Here is a 16,759-nt window from a genome sequence, read left to right as displayed (position 1 = left end):
AGCAGGACATTTTGTTGCTTTCTTTTCCACAAGATGAGATGTGACGGATGTTGGCTCTCCTTCTCCTTCCTCCCCGCCATGCTCCGCTACGGAGTATGGGTTGTTGAGTTGGTGGAGTGTCAGCACCTCTGGATGTAACGATGTACGTGCTTGTCACTTTTGCACCCTGTACATTTGATATCTTCTTTACAGTCTCTGGCTAGGTGAGTCATGGAACCGCAGCACCTGAAGCAAACTCTGAATTCTCCAAGTAATCTCTTGCATTCCTCTAGGGACTTCATCCTTAACCCAAAGCACTTGTTAAGTGGGTGTGGCTTCTTGTGTTTGGGTCCCTTGGTTCCTCGTCTCCGGCCACCGACTGATCGGGAGTAGTTTGGGTCAAGGGTGGTACGTCAGTCCTGTGGACCGAGATGGGTGTTTGGATGTTACTGTATCTCGCCACTGGTCTCTCATTCCTCAGGCTGTTTGCACTGTGTGTGGTTTGCGCACCAAAGATGAAGCTGGGATCGTTCCTTGTCCTTGCCGCTTCGCGGATGAAGCTCAAGAAGAATGAGAATGGGGGGAAGGCAACTTGGTTCTCCCTTTTGTATTTGGAGTCTTGTGAAATCTACCTTTCTTGGAGGTTGAAGGGTAGCTTCTCCAGGATGGGTCTCACTCCACGAGCTGAGTCTAGGACGTTGAGACCTGTTAAGGAATTGTCCTTTCTTGCAAACTCCAGCTCTTGCAGCAGGTCCCAGAGCACTCGTAACTTCGAGTAGTCTCTAGCTGTGATCTTGGAAAAGCTGTCGACTCTTTTGAAGAGCGAATCCTCGACTGCTTCGGGGCTACCGTAGCACTCTTCTAGCCTTTTCCACACTAGGTCAAGACCTACTTTGGGTGGTTCGCGTTTGCCGTCCGAAGTCTCTTCGCGTGCTCCCTGGATTCGTTTCCCAGCCATTTGGATAGCAGGTTGAGCTCTTCCCTTGCTGAGAAGCCCAGGCTGTTGATTGTGTCCTTGATCATGAACTTCCACGTCCGGCAGTTCTCAGGATGGTCGTCAAAGTTGGTGAGTCCTGTTTGCACCAGGTCACGCCGGATCATGTACTTGGCTATGTCTGTCAGGCCTGAGGCATCGGCGTGTTGGTCACGTTCTGGGGTAGTTGCTGGGAGGGTCCGTGTGGTTGCCTCTTCCTTGGCGTGGACGCGTGATGACTGCTGGTCAGTGTGAGGGGCTGTGTTCTCCCGTGTGGGTATACCTAGATTGCGAGCCTGTTGTGGTGCATCCGTGTGCGCGCTGGCGTGTGGATCACTGTTGCAGCTGTGGCTATCACAGGCTATCACAGGAGCAGCGTCTTCTCCTCGTGGACCTAGCAAGTCTTCGGTGTCTGTGGAGTCACTCCCTCCGTGTTGAGATGGTGCACTGGTGTTTATGCTGAAGAGGCTCCTTACCTAGTCTTCAGTGCATTGGACTGGATCCTCTGAGCCTATCCGTCTGTACAGTTGCTCCCCGCCATCCTGTCGCGCAGCTGCTTCTAAGACTTCGGCTTGGGCTAAGGCAGCAACGGCGTCCTCTTCTTTGCTTAGAGCTTCTAGATCCGCGTCCAGTTCAGCCTTTCTATGCGCAGCGGCGGCATTATTGGCAGCGGTGGCGGTGGCAGCAGCGGCATTGGCGGCGTTCTGCTCCTCCTCTTCTATGTGCGCTCTTTCTGCCCTTACAGCTGCCTCTCTCCTACCATATTCGTCCCTGCCACATGCGGCCTCTGCGGTGGCTCGCGCTGGCGCTTGCGCTGGACACGTTAGATTGCACTGATCTAGCTGACCATGACGAGTGTCTGGATGTGCTGGAGCGCTGTGATGCGGTCTCCAGGAGAAGGTCTTTCTCTGGTCTTCGGCCTCAGTGATAGTGGTCTGCACAAAGCCGTCGCGCTCCCGGTCAGTTGCCTTCTGCTGGTCACGTTCGCTGAGGCTTTCTTCTGTGTTGATTCTTTTCAGGTAGGCGAGATATGTTTGTGAGAGCATTTGGTAGCGTTTGTGACTTGACCTCAATTGTGCTGTCGCTTGCCTAATCTGTTTCTCCTGATCGCTAGTACTTGCAACGTTATATATTTCATGACCAGTGTCCTCCCAGGCCTTCTCTAGTTTAGCGCGGTGCGCTTCAATGCCATTCTCATATTTTTCACGGGCCTTTTGTGTCAGTGTGACTGTTCGTTTAGGCCTTGCGTCTGCCTGCGCCTGATGCAGTTGCGCAGCGGTCTCTTTGTCTGAGTGGTCACTCTCCTGTGTGGTGTCTGGTGAGGCTCTGAGTTCTGCCATGCTGTAGGTGTGTGTAGGCCTTTAGCCAGTGCGTGTGGCGTGCGGTCTTTTACCTGTGTCAGCGATGGGCGACTGTCTCAGATGATGCCGAGTGGTGTCCTGCAGCGTTCAGCGTAGGGGTAGCTGTACTCACAGGTGTCCGGTGGCTCTGACCCGTGTCCTGGCTGGCGTCCGCTGGCGTGGCCCTTGGTGGTGCTAGCCGTGGGGACGTGCGCAGGTGTAGGTGAGATGGTAGCTCCTCACTATGGAGCTGTGCAGAGGGTGAACTCAAACAGAAAAAGGCAATCAAAGTTCTGTGTAAGATGTACTGTCTGACTGCAGCGCTGCTGCCTTGTGTGAAGTTGCAGGCTCTGTGACCAGTGTAAATCTGCTTGCTTGTTTGTAAGGCTGCAGGCTGTGTGCAGTGTGCTGTATAAAGCTTGCTGCCCTGTCTGGCATTGTAAAGCTGCTTGCTTGTCCTGAGGTGCAGAGACTATTCTGGATTAGCATAAAGTCTTTGAGTAGTAGCTCCTGTGAGATTTCCCAACACACGGTCTCTGTTTTACTTTCCTGAAACCAGGGTCACGAATGATGTATGATTAGTTCCAGTAAGCTTAACTCATGTCTTCCCTCTTCCAAAGCACAAACAAGTCCTTTTCTCTTTCTTAGTTTTATTGAGGGAAAATCACAGGGAGAAAGGTACTTGTAGATGTAATGTAGGTAGAGAGTGCTTCTTTGTCTGAAGTGCAGTGTATCAACGATGAGACCGTGTAAAACAGAAAGGCCTTGCTGGGATAAATAGCAGGCAGTTACTCACTCAGAGTTCAGGGTGAAAAGGAAGTGAGGAGCAAGGGTCACACTAGATGGGAAGTGAGACTATACTATCTGTCAGCAAGGACAGGGGGGTAGGAATAGCCCACTCTCAGCTAAGAGAATATGAGCTGCAGGCAACAAACACAGGCTGTGTAAACAACATGTAGCAATAATGTTGCCCTTTCACATGCAGCAAGCTGCTGGGACAGGGAAAATAACAGACAGCCAAACTAGGGAGAAATGAATCCCAAAACTATAAAGGGGAACAGAGGAATATGGAATATGGTTCCAGGACAAGCATTATAATCCTACAGCCACGTCCCTGCATGACCACTTTGCAGGTATGTAAGAGATGTGTGCAGAGGTACACTAATGGAGACTGATTTGTGTGAAATTAAAACATGGCTTTATTGAGCCTGTTCCTTTAAACACTGTACAGCATACAAAAAGAAAAAGAAAAAAAGCAACTAACACCTACTGTATCCCTGTGTAGCCATGGCTGGGCCAGCTACCTTTCTGCCTTCCCTGTTATGTAAGTTCTAGTAAGATCCAGACAGTGACAGGCTATCCTGTGAGGTTTTCCCCTCCTCCTACAGCCTCTTTGAGTGACTGAAGTGGAGGTGACCTGGGAGTCTGCATGTGTCCAAAAAGGATGCAGATCCTGTGCCCTCCACTTTTGCACCAAGGAGGATGTGTCCTAAATTAAAGAGATGAACCCAGCCCTCACAGGGTGGGGTTCAGTCAGTTCCCTTTCCCCCTTCAAAGGATGAGGATGTAACCCAAGTCTCCTCCGGGCTGGGAGGAAGATGTGCTGAAATTTGTTATGCAATGTCTTGTAGTTTATGCAAACTCCTGTAGATGTCACTGTTGACCATTAAATCTACAGTATCTCCGTTTTTCATCAGTTCCATTAAAGAGGCAATCCAGGTGCTTTCTTTTGACATTAAAATTAATTTTGTATAATTTGTACACAGGATTCAAGCAGGGGATCTCCGGAGCTGAACCCCATTAATTTCAGCTCAGGGGACCCCTGCTTCCAGGGATACATACCTCTGTAGGGGGTTTCGTGGATAAGACCATAATGTGAACCCTTGATGTGAGCCTAAGCAACTGGATACAAAATACTTGGTACGTCTAATAAGCGATAAGTTATTCAGCTAATAAGGCGTCACATAATATATGCTGCAGTGCGCGTACACACACACCAGCCCTCTTACATGCATATGTACCTACATAACAGACTGAAAGCTATAGAGATTATACTTGCCCTGACATACCACACCCAACCTCTAAAAACAGTCCCAGCCAACCCATTTCAACACCTACCCACACCATTGTTATACACTCCCCTGCCACACACACCGTTTGTAAAGCGCTGTATACACTGTGGGTGCTTTATTAATTAAGATTTACACACGTACATATACAGACAAACACATACACACAGTAAATGCGCACACACATTCTCTTACATCACAAGCATTCAGGGACCATTTAACACCTCGGGTCATAAATCGCATACTGCCCAGGGGGGAGGGATAGCCTTCACCCAAAGATGCTTTGTTTCAAGAAAGTTTTTTGGCTGAATCAATTTTAACATCGTCCGAAGAAGAGATCAGTGTATCTCGAAAGTTCACACAAATAAAAGCATTAGCCACAGAATGGTATCGACTATCAGTTTTTGATTATTAAGCTTGGCTAACACGGTACAGATACATATATATATATATATATATATATATATATATATATATATATATATATATATATATATATATATATATATATATATATATATATATATATCAAACACACAAAAAAGGAATGTTGCTCACACTATATGTAAGTGGCTAAACCAGGACCTAAATATCACTGATTTATTGGGGATCAAAAATAAACCCAAAGAAAAATCAGAGATGAAATAATATAGGTCAGCTGTTGGTGCTGGGGGATGAAAAATAATATAAAACACACAAGAAAAGACTAAGGCCTTGCCCCCGCTGCCTGCTACAGCGTCCGCTGTGGCGGACGCTGCGCTCACGAGAGCCCTCCCCGCAATGGCGCGGGGCCCGCTGCGAGGGGGGGCCACAGCGCTCGCGCGAGAGCTACTCCTGCTCTCAATAGAATTGAGAGCAGGAACTCGCGTCGAGCGGCTAGGCACGCCCCCCGACGGTTCAGCCAATGAGGGCGAACCTGCCGGGTGACGTCATGGCTGCGCCCCCGTCACTCCTCTGCTACGCCCCCCCCCCCCCGGTCTCTGCTCCTGCAGTGAGCTGCAGACCGGGGAATCGCCGGAACGCGCAGCCAAAAGCGCGGCCGCGCATTACAGCGCCGTGACCGGGGCCTTAGCCTAAGACAATCCCCTAATGTAGCACTCTAAAATATACCACAAAAATAATCAAAAAATAGAATATAGCAAACAAAGATCCGGATGCTCTGTCAGAATAGAACATGAAAAAGATTTTATTAGTTGAACAGCAATAAACACTAACTTAAAAACATAAACACACTAATGGCAGCTCAAAATATATAGGCTATGACTCACTAAAAGAAAAAATATTAAATAAATGCTAACTAATGATCCAATAACTATGATGTGTCTAAATGGTAAGTTGACACAAAAAAAGTTAATTGATACAAAGAAAAACCCATGTAGTAAAAGACCTTGCTACAAACTGTGAACTGCAACAACAGGCATAATGAAAAGTATGATGTAAAATAAACCTATATGCACAACAGTGTATATAAGACAAAGATATAGCTTTTACCAAGGGAAAAACACAGGGGAGAAAAAAGATACTAATAAGACTCAAACCCTGGTCAGCAAATACAAAAAATAATAAATAAATAAACAGCATGAATGCATATGATGTCCATGGTCCTGGCACATAGGCAGACAAAGTGCAACAGTTAGAAAAAATGCAGATTGCCAGTGATCTTAAATGAATCAAACATACAGAGCATAGATCCCACGGGGAACCCTGACTCCAAACAGGATCTTTTTCATGTTCTATTCTGACAAAGCATCCGGGTCTTTGTTTGCTATATTCTATTTTTTGATTATTGTTGTGGTATATTTTAGAGTGCTACATTAGGGGATTGTCTTAGTCTTTTCTTGTGTGTTTTATATATATATATATATATATATATATATATATATATATATATATATATCAACAAAAAAAGAGGATAGATGTAGCGCCTACTATATTCCTGAGCTAATAATGAACTATATAATATGTAGCCGTCATAGATCGCTATTATAAAGAATATTAATACCTTGTACTGACCAACATATAATGGAGTAAGTGCTAAACTACTAAAATACACTAATTCGAACAACCTAATAATACAATATAAAACAAAAGAATGAAAACAATTATAAATCAATATAAATTACCAAAAAAGTGTATATAAAAAAAATGTTAAATTTAAATTATAAGAAAAACTAGTCCCGGTACACAGTCCTCCGGAGTCTTTGCAGCCTAAATACAGGGATCACTAATCCCTCATGGATTTCTATGGGGGGAAAAAACAGAAAGAAAACAGGTGCAGTCCTAGTGTATTCAAGGTTCAACAATTTTTATATAGGACTGGAACAATATAAAATATGCACTCACAAACATAGCTAGAACATCAGCATTCATGAGAATAATCTCAAACCCCAGCAATGCAAATTGGATCCACGAAGCTTCTGCTATAATCAGGTGCCTCTCTCCGCAAACCAGATGTGGTAGCTGTGCGCCGTTTACTCTACAGATGCGGCTCCTCTTGCTACAAACACTTCTCCACTGATCATCTCGGCTCCCACTTGGTACCTATTAGGACTTGCGGTATGGATCCTCTGCTTTAGCTGCCCTCAGATGTAAAGGTTTTCCGTTATAGAGCGTCTCAGCGTTTGCACAATAAAATCAATAACTGCTGCACTTGTCTCTCCCTCTGGGATATATATACAGTATATAAATTCCTTTCAGTTATTGTATAAAACTGCAGCAATGGGCCGTTTCACTTGAACAACAGACATTGGTGATTAATGACAAGGAAATATATATATTTTTTGAAAATGTGTATTTCAAATGCATTTGTTTGTCCGTCTTTACTGCAAAAAGAAATAACCCTTCCTTGTTATAAAGCAAATTAGGAAAGAGAACACATTAAACAGAAGAGCAGTACCCTCCACCCAGTAGCATAGCTAGAAATGAGCGGGCCCCCGGGCAAAAAAAAATTCAGGGCCCGTTTTTATTAATATTGACTGCAATTGTTTTCTCCCTCCCCACCATCCTCTTCCCTCATCAACCCTCCTCATCTCTCCCCATCATCTTTCCCCCTTATCATCACTCCCACTCGTCATCTCTTCCTCTCCATCTCTCCACCTCCCTATAATCTCTCCCCTTCATCATCATCACCATCACCAGCTCTCCCCCTCATCATCATCACCAGCTCGCCCCTCATTATCACCACCTCCATCACTATGCCGCCACATATGATGGTATGCGGGCCGCCACCGCATACCATCTCCCCCGTCTGTCCGAAGAGAGATGGCCCGCTGACAGTGGTGGGGGGGGGGGGGGGGGGAGAGCTGGCCCCCAAGAGTGTGGGCTTTGCCCGGGCTATAACTACACCCCTGCCTCCACCCCCATTACCTTCAGTTTCACAAACACTGGTCTCATATTTGTAACCCCTCGAGTGCCAGAGGAGCATTGCTGCCCCCCTCTTGCATCCAAGGATTTAAGATACCAAGGCTCTGATCCACAAAAGGTTGCCTAGCTTTAATACATCTATCTTCTCATTAATGTGCATGGAAGTGAAGGCATGCTTACCTCAGCTCCAGTCCCCAAGCCCTCACCCAGCGGCCCCCCCCCCCTCCACCCCACAAAAGGTCAGGTTTTCAGGATATCCCAGCTTCAGCACAGGTAGTTCAATCAGAAGCTCAGTTGAAGACTGCACCACCTGTGCTGAAGCAGGGACTGCCACCTTCTCCAGCTGAATCAGGGATATCCTGAAAACCTGACCCGCTAGGGGGGCTTGAGGACTGGGGTTGAGCACCCCCGGCTTAGCACCCATCTATGTACACAATTGTCTCATTTTCACTTCGCAATTTGTTCTTCTCCTGTTTTGGAGCCAGGAGACTTTGATATCTATTATTGTCACCCATGGTGTTTATTAAGGGTGAGTTGAACTCGTCAGTGCCGAAGGAGCCAGCAACAAAGAGATCCATGGCTTGCAAGGCCACCAACAGCTTTCCCAGGGCCCAGGACTTCAGTCTTAACCTGGGCCCCAGGTTGTTGAGCAAGGTAGAGTTCCCCTCAGGCTGCCGATAGCAGAAGTCCAAAGGGAGGGCCACTGACAGGGGGGGAGGGGAGAGCCAGGACAGGTGTCCCAGGCCCGGTAGCTGTGGGGGGGGCCTGACATCTGGACAGAACTGGTTGCGGTCCTCTTACCGCTGGGCCGCGTCTCTCCCCAGCTGCGGGCCTCCTTCACTCCATCCCACACAGAGCTGCTGGTGTGCGCCGGAAGCAAGCTGGGCTCAGCTTCCGGCGCGCACTGACATGAGAGAGGCTCGGCGTGGGACACATATGAGCAAGGAGAGCAGTAGCAATGAGGGGAAGGTGAACCCTTAGCTGCTCCTCTGGGCTGGCGCTCCCACCAATCAATGGCCTTGCCAACCCTCTGACACAGAAGGGGTTAAAGCAGCAATCACCCCCATTTTTTTTAACAGAACTGGGGGGCCCACCAGACTTGAACTGTGCAAATCGTAGTTCTGGGGTCTCTCTGGTTCCCAAGACATTTTCCTTTGTGTGTGCTGGTGAAATAAAAGTGAACTCAAAGATGGCTGTGCGTGTCATCCAATAGAAAGCTACTGTACCATGTCATACTCTGAGGGCATTCCACCATCCAAGTAGCCTGCAGAAGTTAGGTTTGGATAGCAGCCATATCTATTTCTCAAAAGGGACCATTAACACTGGCACATAAAAAGGTTCTTTCAGGACAAGGGGAGGGGGTGGCGAGGAGCCTATAAAAATAGTACTGTTCAGTTCCAGTCCATTCCAAAGACCAAATAGGGGAGCCTAAATATTTTTTATATTTCAACAGTCATGAATATAGCCTTTGTGCTAAATATCTCTAATTGTGGCACACCAACAGCTCTCAAAAGGCCATTTTGATGCTTTCACATTATTCCTTACTCCTTTTCCTAAATGTTACTTTTATGTCTGAAGCGCTTATGTCCATTATGTGTTATTTATATTATTAGGTCACGTGTATTACTGCTGTCAGGGCCGCCGACTACGGTTTCCAGGTATCTTCTCCAAAAATACTGGACACAATCGTGAGAGATGCGACACGCTCAGTGGGGAGGTATGTTATTTATAAATAACCAGACTGTCATTTTTTTCACTCCAAGTATGTACCAATTTGCACCATTTCACATTCTATTTTGTTTAAAGATTCTGGGGAGGGGTTTGGGGATTGAGCACCTTCCCACCATTTTTTACGAAACAGAATATGAAATGGTGCAAACTACACCCCCCAATACATATAAAAATACACCCCCCTCCCAATACATATAAAAATACAGAACCCCCCCCTCCCAATACATATAAAAATACACCTCTCCCCCCTTGTCCCCCAACACATATAAAATACAGACTTACCTTGGAGATGGTCTCAGTGGCTGCAGGGGGCCCCTGCTGCTGGTCCCGTAGTTGCCGCCAAGCCCCGGCTCTCCCCAGCTGCAGGGCCTCCCTCACTGTCCCACATCGGGCTTCTGACGTTGGCACATGCTGGGCCTCTCTCTCCTGCCGGCACGTGCCGGAAGTTCCGGTGTGCGCCAACGTCAGAAGCTTGGTGTTGGACAGAGGGAGGCCCCACAGCTGGGGAGAACCAGGGCCCAGGCAGCAACTACTTTGTCCAGCCACCAGGCCCGGGACATCTGTCCAGGTTCCCCCCTGTGTGTGACCTGGCTTGCGCAGCCCACAACACTGTCAGAGAGGTAATACCAGACACATACATGTCCGGTATTACCTCTCATTTTTTACCAAATACAGTAGCAAAATACCGGTCAGTCTGGTTTAAAAATGGACACCTGGCAACCCTACCGCCGACAGGTGCCGTGCCGGTTTTTGGACACCCTGGCGAGCGCGGACTGCGCATCCGACTGTGCATGCATGATCGCCACTTGCTGGCTGCTTGTTCATATGCGCAATTGTCAAGCTCCAATCACGTATGCACATGAGCAACTGATAAACGGCGTTTAAGCATGCGGCAAGCTCTCTTCGTCGGGACTATTATGGTCAACCTAATTCTAGCACTATGCTTATCCAGATAAAAATCTACATCTGAGGATTGCTTAAACTGCTGTTCTGCTCACAAATTCTGTCTGTATTTCTAATAGTAAGAGACAGGGCCACCGACAGGGTGGGACAGCCAGGATTGCTGTCCCGGGCCCGGTGGGGTTAGAGGGTTTGGCCCCCTGCCCTCACATTAGTTCCTTGCAGCAGCCCTGAGATACAGGAAGCAAAGAGGTGAAATCCCTTCCTCTGCAGAGCCTCTGTAGGTGGGCGAGAGCCTAGGCTAGGGGACAGGGCCTTGAGGAGAGCGACATGGGGCAGAAGCTGCAGCCTGCTGGGAAAGGGGGTTGCAAGCAGACATGAAAGGAAGAAAAAAAAACAAAGAAAATAAAGTACAAAGAGAAATACATACTGTAAGAGGGGGACAAGGGGGGGGGGAGAGACAGGAGGGTGGAGAGAGTGGGAAAGGGGGAAGGAAAGAGAAAATTATGGTTCGGAAAAGAAACATCAGGGGGGATAACAATGAGGGGGAAATAAGGAAAAGACATATGGGTAACATGGGGGATTAAATAAAGAGAATGGAATTTGGGAGAATAGAGAAGAGGGAGGAAAAAAGACACAAGAGGAACTAATATAAATACTTGAGGGGAGAACAGAGAAATAATGAGATGAACAGTGTGAGAAGAGAGACAGGCTGGGGGTGGGGGAGACAGTTTGTGGTGGGCGAGGGTGGAGACAGCCTGGGAGGGGGGGAGGAGAGATAGGCTGGGGGGGGGGGGGAAAGAGATGCTGGGGGTTGAGGGGGAGAAAGATATTCGGGGGGGGGGGGGGAGTGAAAGACATGCCAGGGAGGGGAAGAGGAAATATATGCTGGGTGGCAGGGGATGGAGAGAAGACAAAGACATGCTTAAGAGAGGGGGGCGAAAGACATGGGGGGGTGGAGGAAAATTGAGAAGAGAAGATTTTAATGTTAAAGAGAATTACATGAAGGGGAAAATAAGTTAAAGGGGGGAGAGACATTGGAGGAAGCAAACCCATGTGGGTGAAACGAAAATCGTGAAATACATTAGCGGAAGGAAAGAAGAAAATGACATTAGAAGCTAAAGAAAGACATGTTGATGGGGGGGAGGGGTTAGGAGACATACTGGAGGGAGACAAAGACATGAGTGAGGAAAGAGGAGATATACGAGGAGGAGGGGGAGAACTAAGACACAGAAGGGGAAAAAGATGGAATGACATAAAAGGTGTGAGAGAGGGAAGGGGGAAAGCAAAGACATGAGGGGGAACAAAGAGACATGATGGGGCAAAGTAGATCGAAGGTAATGTCATAAAATTTGCAGGGGCCCGATTCTCCACGTGTCCTGGGCCTCAAAAATTCTGTTGGCGTCCCTGGTAAGAGATGCTGCTTTTGGTCTCACGTGTTGTTGCGATAGGGTTAGCAAGGTAAGAATAAGGGAGAAACGGATAGCTTTGTATACTGACAAAATATATTTGCTACTGTTGCTTTACAGCACAAGATAAATGTGACAGTGGTGAGCGGTGTATACATCTTGCATCTGATCCTGAAGGTCATTTCTTCTCCTTTCTCGTTTCACACCCACAATATACTTAGCACATTTTGTACCAGAAAAACAGACATTCAGGCAAAGCACATAGTTTATTCGCTGTATGAGATGCTGATGTGTTGGAACTAGATCCAAGTATTAAAGAGCAACACATATTAAAACTGGTCATTATTAGTTACCAATCTGAACCCAGGCCCTAGTATTTATTCAATTTAATTAAAAAATCAGATTGCTATTGCCAAAGAACAATAATAACAGTTTATGTAACTACAGTGTGTTAATGTAAATATGCAACATACTCATACTGAAATAAAATGTTTCTAGTATTTTTAAACCAGTCTTTCCAATTACACATACTAGGCCTTTTGTGATGAAAGAAAAAAGGTGGGTCAAAAACCAAATGAATAACATCAGTGTCATTGACTCCCTTATAGATTCAATCACCCATAGTCATTGGCTTACCTATTTCTATCTTGTGAAAAAAACAATATTAAATGACTTCTTGCCCGGAACACTAGCTTCAAGCATGCCAGCTACTTATGTTTAATCTCTTTCACCAATGATGGCACTATAATTACTTTGTAAACAAAGACACAAAGCTAAGCTAGAAATGTTGATGACCAACTTTCTTTTAGTGATGAGTTGAGGTGCTAAGCATCGTCAAAACACTCCAAACCAAATGTTTTACTATGGAAATGTGAAAAGTTAAAAAAATATTTTAAAACACTACTTACCCGATTCTTAAACAAACAAAAGAAAATATCAACCAGCTACATTTAACTTGTCACTGTTTAGTTCACTTTTGTTCTAGGTTGGACATCCCCCTTTAAATTTCATAAGGGACATTGGGACATCATCGGTGATGCCAAGCTTTCTTTTGCTGGGGAACCACAATTACAATGAATATGTGGCGGGAAAAAGAGAGTCAATGTATTTGTATTCTACCACTTGTACTGCAGCGTTGCCGAACCAAAGATCCAAAGTTCTGGTAAAAAGCTTGAAAAGAACGACTCGACAGACACATTTCTTATAGTAATTAATAGAATAGTACTCGCTCAACAGCAGAAACGCAACTGCAGAAATGAGTTAGGTGATAACTGCAAAGATTTTCACAGTAGGGCCACCATCAGGGAAAGGGAGGGGGGTGGGGGGTGGTGGTGGAGCACTGGGACAACTGTCCAGGTCCTGACCGACCAAACCCAGAAGTTATGCCTGACAGGAAGTAGGTGGCAACCCCCTCCCTCCCCTCCCCCCCCCCCCCCTCACTTGAGGCACTGGATTACATGTTCCAAACATGTTGACGGGTCTGTTTCTCAGGGACTTGCATTGAACACTTCATACCTACTGCTGGGAACCCACTATTTAAAACTTATGTTTCACTTGTGAATATATATAACTCAGCTCATATTCTTCAACAATGTGTTAAAAACTCAGCAAGATAAAGTAAGCTAGTTCCGTTTTTAGTTCTCTCATTTCAATATGGTTGAAAGGCAAAGAATGATACATTTTTATTAAATGTATACACTATATATACACATATACACGCATACATATACATACATACATACACTTTAAATTCAGAGGTGAAGTCACCTAACCCCCTGAGTGGCAGAAGAGACTTCGCTTATGTAAGAAATCCAGCTCAGTGATATAATTATATTGCAATATGTATGAATCGATTATGAAGACAAAATGTCAAAGTATACAGAAAATTGTTTGATTTGCAATAGTTCTTTCTTTCTTTGATATATTCTGATAAATTCAGTCACATTGGGATGGTATATTGATAGTGCAGCTGTGCTGAGTTCTCTGTAGACTAGCCATGTGTTGGTGACATTTGAGTGACTATAGACAACAGTGATTAGAGCTGATGTAACCGGAAGAGGCTATGGCATTAGGTGGGATCTTTCCAGAAGACATGCCATATTAGGTTATTCTCTGTATGGAGGCATGGCAAGTTCCTGATCAGATAACATCCGTTTGAAGCTGAAGGACCTGATTTGGTAATAGAATTAGTGATGATCAGCTCTTGCGAAGGGTGGTAGCTGAAGGATTACACCAGGAGGAGAACAGAGGGATAACATCAGAAGGGTGTGAGAGAGATGGGTTAACACCAGGAGATGGAAAGAAATTTTATCATGATATTAAGATCAAATACAAGGATTCCACTCAAACAGAAAACTATGCAACTATCTTTAAAAATATTATGACTTCTTTGGAACGTCACTGCCATTTTGTACTATTTTTGTATGCGAGTATTTATTAAGTGAACACCTTCAAAATAAACATTTCCTTTTTTGTGTGATAAGACCAGAATGCAGAGTATTGTGGTGCTGGGTTAATCGAAGACAGAGAAATAAGGACATTTTACAACTTCGTCTAAAGCATGGCTTAGTTTAAATACTTTGCAATGCATTGCTGTCTCCTCTGGCCCCCAAAGGGGTTAAGCAATATCTGGTCATAAGAATAGGTTAAGTGGCAATCTCACTTAGCAGACAAAAAAATGTTAAAACTTAGCAATGTAACCAACCTATTCAAAAAAATATTGACTGTCCCTTACAGGGGAAATATCATGTCTATTATCATAATGTTATCATTAGCCCAACCATTAAGGCTGTAGGATTATTTTTTCACTTCTTAATAAAAAATAATAAAAAAAAAGAAAACCAGCCAAAGGCTGGCAATTTATGGACAGGTGGCTTCTACAAACCGTCCTATATAACAGATTAGATGATTTTGGATAACTCCTAGATCTTAGTTACCAGGGAAGGTTTAAAATATATTTTAAAATATTTCTACTTGCCCTGGTCAGCCACTGACTTTTCTGCTCTTATTCTGCTTACTTAGTAAATGCTGCATTGCTTATTTTAGAAGAGGAGACAAACGTTACCCACAGTCACGCATTTTAGATATTATCGTCAGGGTGCATTGGGGTGCAAAGAAAAGAAAATACAAGGGAAGGAACTTGAGAGTATTAATTCACTATAAAAATCAGAATACATTACACTCCTTGAAACAGAAGACAAAACACATTACAAGACCATGCACGTTACTTGCCAAATTAACAAGCACTCTTTTCAAATTTTCAAGAACTATTTCAACTAGAGCTTTAACAAAAGCCCCACGAAACGCAACAGTAAAACATTTTTCCTAGTCATGAAAGGGTCACAAAATTACAATTCATAACAAACATGTTTTTTAAAAAAAATTCAGGTTTCATATCAACACCGAATTGAAAAAAATACATTCCAGTGTTAACAATCGTATACATTTTCATAGCTAATTAAGCAAGACGTTTGCAATTACTCGCGCCATAACCCCCTCCCACCAACCCCCAAAAATACATATCTTTTTCATTATGAAAAATAGACAGCAGAACATTAAAAGAGAGCATTGTAAGCTATACAAAATAAATAACATGTCTAGTTACATGTGATACACTGGATTTTGCACGGAATGGTTGGAAATATGCAACAATTCCTCAAAGACTGACATTTTCCAGCCAAAGAAGGTCATTTGTCAATGTAAATGAACATGGCGCATAAATTCACCTGTTTGCAACAGTTCAGCGATATCTATTAAGGTTCAAGAGATAACAAGCAAACATCTATGCGAGATTCACTTATGTGTTGCAATAAATGTATCAATATTTCTAAATATCCAGTAACTGATCATACGAAATGTTGTATGAGCCAATTGTTGTTGCTGAATAATACAAAAATCAAGAAGCTTGGAGCTTCGATCATGTCTCGGATCTTGAATGCCCTTCTTGCAAAGGGTAGTTGCATAAAAGCCACCCTAACGAAAACGTTTTGTAAGAAACACTTCAAAGTGTCAAACACCAGCCAACCAGTGGTGGTATCGCTCTACCCTGCCCATGTCTGGCTTTTACCTTCATGTAAATACAAATACTAATGTGATGTAGTAAAACTGGCACATAGTGCATCATTTTACATTGACCTCACTCCCAGGATGCTGACAAACGAACCCCGTGTACAGATCTAAAAAAACATTTTCTTTTCCTAAATGTTGCTCTTTAACAACTAAGCTGAAAATGTTAATCAACAGTACCGCAAACATCCACAAGAGGCACTGGATAGGTGAAGAAAATTGCCAGATGAATAAAGAATAAAAAATAAAAATAAAAAAGATATATTTACATATGTAAAAATACCCTTAAAAGCAAATTCAGTCTGTCTTTAACAATAAATAAAACATTCATCATAAGTAATTGATTTGTTTTTGTATGGCAACATTACTAAAGTACACACGGTACAATAACTTGTTCTCCATTTCCCCTCTTTCACATTTTTGTGTTCCTTCATTCTTTTTTGCCCTTCATTATCTTCTGTTTGTTTCACCAAGAGAATAACAAATCTGATTTCCATATAGTCCCATCTGGACTACTCCTTTCAGGTAAGATTTCACAGTTTAGTCCAGAAAACAATTCTCCTTCATGTTATTTTTCTCCAAATCCCTTATTTCTTGAACGGTGTAAGTTTGGTGATTGTGTTCCAGAAAGGGGAGGTCTTTCGTTTGGGTTCTGCCAGGGAAAAAACCTGCTGTTGAGGAATGCTGGTGGGGACGGTTACATGACGCTGGTGAATTGGATGCAAGTTCTGATGTGGGGGTACAGTTGGAAATCCATTATAAGCAATACCTGCATTGAAGAAAGAACAATGAACATCAACAGATGTGACAAACAGTAACAAAGGGGTCATAAAAAGAATAGATTTATGTTTTGTAAATGTACAAATCTCATCATCGATTTTTACATGGATTTCACTGCGGTCTGTTTGTTACTGGAGATCTCTGCAGGTC

At 44.2% G+C, this 16,759-nt stretch overlaps 1 protein-coding gene across 8 annotated transcripts in view; it reads right to left on the bottom strand.

Annotated features, from left to right (window-relative positions):
- Positions 1-14,899: 14,899 nt before the first annotated feature.
- The window catches only part of SPATA13 (spermatogenesis associated 13), an 85,916-nt gene continuing 84,056 nt past the window's right edge, over positions 14,900-16,759 (bottom strand). For all 8 annotated transcript variants that reach the window (XM_075592232.1, XM_075592231.1, XM_075592233.1 and 5 more), the window contains one exon: positions 14,900-16,598. In XM_075592232.1, coding sequence (XP_075448347.1) covers positions 16,417-16,598 — 182 coding nt within the window. In that variant the 3' untranslated portion in view covers positions 14,900-16,416. The remainder of the gene's footprint in view (positions 16,599-16,759) is intronic.

Source organism: Ascaphus truei, chromosome 3 (genome assembly GCF_040206685.1).
Source record: "Ascaphus truei isolate aAscTru1 chromosome 3, aAscTru1.hap1, whole genome shotgun sequence".
Lineage (NCBI taxonomy): Eukaryota > Metazoa > Chordata > Amphibia > Anura > Ascaphidae > Ascaphus > Ascaphus truei.
This window is presented reverse-complemented; position numbering and strand designations above follow the sequence as displayed.